The following is a 5,000-nucleotide window of genomic DNA, read 5'->3' as shown; positions in this document are numbered from 1 at the left end:
TCCCTCTCTCCCTCACTCCCTCCCTCCCTCCCTCCTTTCCTTCCTCTATCCCTCCTCATCTCTCCCTCTCTCCCTCCCTCCCTCTCTCCCTTCCTCCCTCCCTCCCTCCCTCTCTCCCTCCCTCCCTCCTCTATCCCTCTCTCTCTCCCTCCTCTATCCCTCTATCTCTCCCTCCCTCCCTCCCTCCCTCCTTTCCTCCCTCTCTCCCTCCCTCCTTTCCTCCCTCTCTCCCTCCTCATCTCTCCCTCCCTCCCTCTCTCCCTCTCTCCTCCTCTATCCCTCCTCTATCCCTCCCTCCCTCCCTCCCTTCCTCCCTCTCTCCCTCTTCATCCCTCCCTCTCTCTATCCCTCTCTCTATCCCTCCCTCTATCCCTCCCTCTATCCCTCTCTATCCCTCTCTCTCTCCCTGCAGTCTCCCACCCCACCACCATCATCACTTCCTCGGCCTCCTCCGCAGGCGGTCACATGATGTACCCCAGCCCTCACACTGTCATGTATGCCACGCCCACTGCCGAGGGGGGCGGCGGCCTCACCGTGCTCAACCCCTTCCCCCCGTCCTCCACCATCCAGCTCTCCCATTCGCAGGCACAGGACACAGGTCAGCCAATCACAGAGAGGCGGTGGTCACCATTTCTTTGTACAGATTATAAATACATTCATAGGTGTGTGTGTTTGTGTGATGATGATGATAATGATGGGGTAGCTACACACTTCTGTATGCTAGTGTGTGTGTGTGTGTGTGTGTGTATGATGATGATGATGGGGTAACTACAGACCTCTGAGCATGTGTTACATATAAATTATAAATATATTCATAAATATGTCTGTGTGTGTGTCTGTGTGTGTCTGTGTGTGTCTGTGTGTCTCTGTGTGTGTGCGTGTGCGTGTGCGCGTGCGCGTGTGCGCGCGTGTGCGCGCGTGTGCGCGCGTGTGTGCGCGTGTCTGCGTGTGTCTGTGTGTGTGTGTGTGTGTGTGTGTGTGTGTGTGTGTGTGTGTGTGTGTGTGTGTGTCCAGGAGCGATTTCTCAGATGTTCTTCACCAGTCCACAGGGCACTGTCCAAATCCCCGTCTCTGCTGTTCCACTGCACTCGGTAGGACCACACACACACACACACACACACACACACAGGCACACACACACACACAGACACACACACACACACACTCACACACACACACACGCACACGCACACGCTAGGTCTTTTCTTGTGTAGTAGGGACTGTGCCTAATGTGTGTCTGAGTGTTTTCCTCTACTTCCTTCCTGATAGATGCTGATTGGTCAGCAGCCGGGGGGTAGCAGCAGTAACCTGACAGAGCTGCGAGTGGTCAGCCTGGACAGCACCAAGGCCGATTGACGTACGACCTTTGACCCGGCCTCTGACCGTTAACCCTTAACTGCCGGAGGTCACCACGGCAAACGGAGCGCATCGCCACGGCAACGGAAACGCCACCACTATTTATGAATGCTTTCTCACTTGCTTACGGGGTCTCCCTTTGACTCTTTCTGTTTTTTTTTTAACAAGATGAATTTCGGGGGACATGTTCCACAGGAACGAGAGTCCCTCAAATGGCAGCGTGCCTCTGAGATGCAGGACTGAGCCGAGGTCGGCGCGTGACGGGGGGGGAATGACCTGTCCGTGACGCGACGTGACGGCTCCGTTCGCTGCTGGCACTGCGGCTTCACCTATCTCTGGTTATCATTGTCCAAAGGCACAGATGTAAATATTTCTGTGTGTGTGTCTTTGCGGGTGCGTGTGTGCGTGTGTGTGTGCGTGCGTGCGTGCGTGTGTGTGTGTGTGTGGTTTACAAAAGAATATGTGAATGCATTGAGGAGAAAAATATGCACACACCAATATCAAATATAATAGGAAAGGAAACGATTGTACATTCAAAGATGCCGTTAGCTACCTTTTCAACAATGTTTTTTTTTTTATTATTACTATTATTCGCCTTTCTTTCTCCTGAGGACCACCCCTGGTCCACAACCACGAGTCCTACTTCATCATACGGTGGCCCTTGTGGCTCATTCTGTCAAAGACACAAAACATCAAAGACATTCTAAACTCAGAGAGTCCCTTGGCGTGACCAATGTGCCGTCTGTCTACCTGCTTCATTCACCTGGCCCAGCAGACGGACATTTCCATTGGCTGAGAGAGAGTTATGTCAAAGAGACGGACATTTGTATTGGCTGAGAGAGCGTTATGTCAAAGAGCCAGACATTTGTATTGGCTGAGAGAGCGTTATGTCAAAGAGACGGACATTTCCATTGGCTGAGAGAGCGTTATGTCAAAGAGACGGACATTTACATTGGCTGAGAGAGTTATGTCAAAGAGCCAGACATTTGTATTGGCTGAGAGAGCGTTATGTCAAAGAGACGGACATTTCCATTGGCTGAGAGAGTTACATCAAAAGAGGGACATTTCCATTGGCTGAGAGAGTTACATCAAAAGAGGGACATTTCCATTGGCTGAGAGAGTGTTACGTCAAAAGAGGGACATTTCCATTGGCTGAGAGAGTGTTACGTCAAAAGAGGGACATTTCCATTGGCTGAGAGAGTGTTACGTCAAAAGAGGGAGGGCTTACAGTGAGAGACCCTTCGTCAAGGACCTGTTTGAGAATGGATAAATGACAACAGCGGTACTGTACAGGCGAAGGTCAAACCGGGCCACAATCACGAGTCTCTCTCTACCTGCTAGGTCCCACTGGCTGTGGTTATTCACTGACTACTGGCACAACTAGGGGCGTCGACTGTTATGGTAAGAAGGGAAGCTGTTGAAAATAAAGACAAACAGACACCATGGTTATCACCGAGGAGGACATTTTTGGTTACATTTTGGTTCTTGTTTAAGTTTTTATTTGCACATGAACCTTTAAAGATAAATTAAATGTGTTATCTCTGATTTTTCTCTTGCTCTCCCTACACTGATTTTACACTTTTTTCTCTCTTTTTTCTGTATTTTGTTTCAGCTGTATACATTTTCACAATAAAAGTTTTTAAAAAAATGTCACAATTTCCATTTCTTTGTGAGTCTTGTTCATGACTATGATGTGTCAGCATTTCTATGTCTTTTGTTGTATCACACCTGACACATTATGTCAGAAATGTAGTAGCATCTGTACTACGTCCCTAGGACTAATCTAAAAGGACTGGAAGAGCAATAAATACTGAGACAGAAAAAAAAAAAAGGCACTTATTCTGCAACATAAATACTGCCTACTGGCCTTGGAGTCTTGGGATTGCTTGCCATATACTGTACATTCAATATCAACTTCAAACGGTTATCAGTGACATATACCTCATCAGTCTGCCAAGTGTGCTGAACTGAATTGAAGCGGGGAGATCAAGTTCAAGGGTTAGAGTAGGGCTTCTCGCTTGTATGTATTGTCATTTGTCATATATTATGAGCAGGGAGAACTCTTCAAATCGCCTGTCATAAGTGAGATGTGTGCACTGTACTAGCCATGTTCGGTTGTGCTATGTATCGGTATGTGTGTTGTATTTTTATTTTTTTTTTTAAAGATTGTTGATTCAGGAAGAATCGTGTTTCTACGAGTGAACGTTTGTGTGGAGCGTCATCAACGTGCGCTATCGGGGAAACAATCGCATCCATATGACGTCAGTGCAACGACACACGCGGCGGTCTTTTCTCTGATTCCCCCGTGTAGAACGCCGCACAGTATCATTTTCTTTTCCCCCGAATTTGCGATAACTACAGAACTCAACAATGGCTGTAGCACAGGTACCTGTTAGAAAGCGGCTCCTGAAGGAGGAAGATATGACCAAAGTGGAATTTGAGACCAGTGAAGAGGTAGATGTTACACCAACCTTCGATACCATGGGCCTGCGAGAGGACCTGCTCCGTGGGATCTACGCTTACGGTAAAGTTCGAGGATGTGTTGAAAGTAGAGGGCCTAGCTAAGGCGCCAACGTTAAAGTCGATCAGTAGCAGATGTATGGGTCATATTTGGGTTGATTTGTCTCTACTATTTGTATTTTTTCCTATCTACTACGTGTGGTGCTACGTGAATGTAGAAATTATGTTAGGTCTGGCAAGTTTTCACTTTGCTAGATTAGCTGCGTATAATGCTAACTTTAGCTAGCGGATTAGCCAAACGCTTCTATCTACTTTGGCAATAACTTTTGGCTAAAACGGCTAAGCTGCTAACGCACTAGGAAGTAGAGAGAGTGGGGTACAGTTGTTCTCGTGTTTTGCGTAGGTGAGTTTATGGCCAAAAATATTCAATATGAATGATTATGTCGAAGATGTAATGATATGGTAATGATAGTTGCGGAGACTTGTAGTGGCTACTTGGGTATTCCAGAAATCAATGGAATGGGGCTAACTTGTAGGATGAGCTAATGTGTTAGCTAACGATAGCTAATGTAAACTTGTGTGTAAAAGGCGATACACGCCCACTGTCTGCATTGGCTTCTGATTGTCCATAACGTTACATTGCTGTGGTAGATACTAGTGTAGTTTATGAGGACGAAAATGTAAGCAGTAACTGACCGCTACTAATCAAGTCATCTTATACGTTTTAATGCACTACACAGAGTTTCTGGAAAACACAGCCGTTAGCTAGACAGGTTATAACAGTAACAGTATAATTATAACGTTGCATCCAGGGTGGCTGATCTCTACGTTTGATTTAGATAGTTTATGTTACTCAGCAGTAGTGTCAACTAGACTTGTCTCTGTATAACTAATAATGTAACCGCCTAACGAAACGTTCAATTTTTCTTTCAGGATTTGAAAAACCATCCGCTATCCAACAGAGGGCCATCAAACAGATCATCAAGGGCAGGGACGTTATTGCTCAGTGAGTGTCTGCAGTCTTGAGTTTTCCGTTGAGCTTTCACCGTTGTTTTTCTAATCACACTTCTTGAATGTTGAGCACTGCAAATAAGGGGCCTTATATCACATAGGAATGATGTCCCGTCACTATGGCGGGTAACACCCGATAGCCTAGTTGTTTGCGCTCGTGCACCGTATGAATG

The 5,000-nt window shown here is 46.7% G+C and overlaps 2 protein-coding genes across 2 annotated transcripts in view; both read left to right on the top strand.

The window, feature by feature from the left end:
* srfa (serum response factor a) overlaps positions 1 to 3,174 on the top strand; it is a 25,058-nt gene extending 21,884 nt beyond the window's left edge. The window contains exons 6-8 of the mRNA XM_031562219.2: positions 413 to 598; positions 1,015 to 1,091; positions 1,270 to 3,174. Coding sequence (XP_031418079.2) covers positions 413 to 598; positions 1,015 to 1,091; positions 1,270 to 1,356 — 350 coding nt within the window. The 3' untranslated portion in view covers positions 1,357 to 3,174. The remainder of the gene's footprint in view (positions 1 to 412; positions 599 to 1,014; positions 1,092 to 1,269) is intronic.
* A 386-nt stretch (positions 3,175 to 3,560) lies between these two features.
* The window catches only part of eif4a3 (eukaryotic translation initiation factor 4A3), a 9,647-nt gene continuing 8,207 nt past the window's right edge, over positions 3,561 to 5,000 (top strand). The window contains exons 1-2 of the mRNA XM_012817724.3: positions 3,561 to 3,880; positions 4,750 to 4,822. Of these exons, the coding sequence (XP_012673178.2) occupies positions 3,727 to 3,880; positions 4,750 to 4,822 (227 nt within the window). The 5' untranslated portion in view covers positions 3,561 to 3,726. The remainder of the gene's footprint in view (positions 3,881 to 4,749; positions 4,823 to 5,000) is intronic.

The sequence above is a fragment of the Clupea harengus genome, chromosome 24 (assembly GCF_900700415.2).
Source record: "Clupea harengus chromosome 24, Ch_v2.0.2, whole genome shotgun sequence".
NCBI lineage: Eukaryota > Metazoa > Chordata > Actinopteri > Clupeiformes > Clupeidae > Clupea > Clupea harengus.
This window is presented reverse-complemented; position numbering and strand designations above follow the sequence as displayed.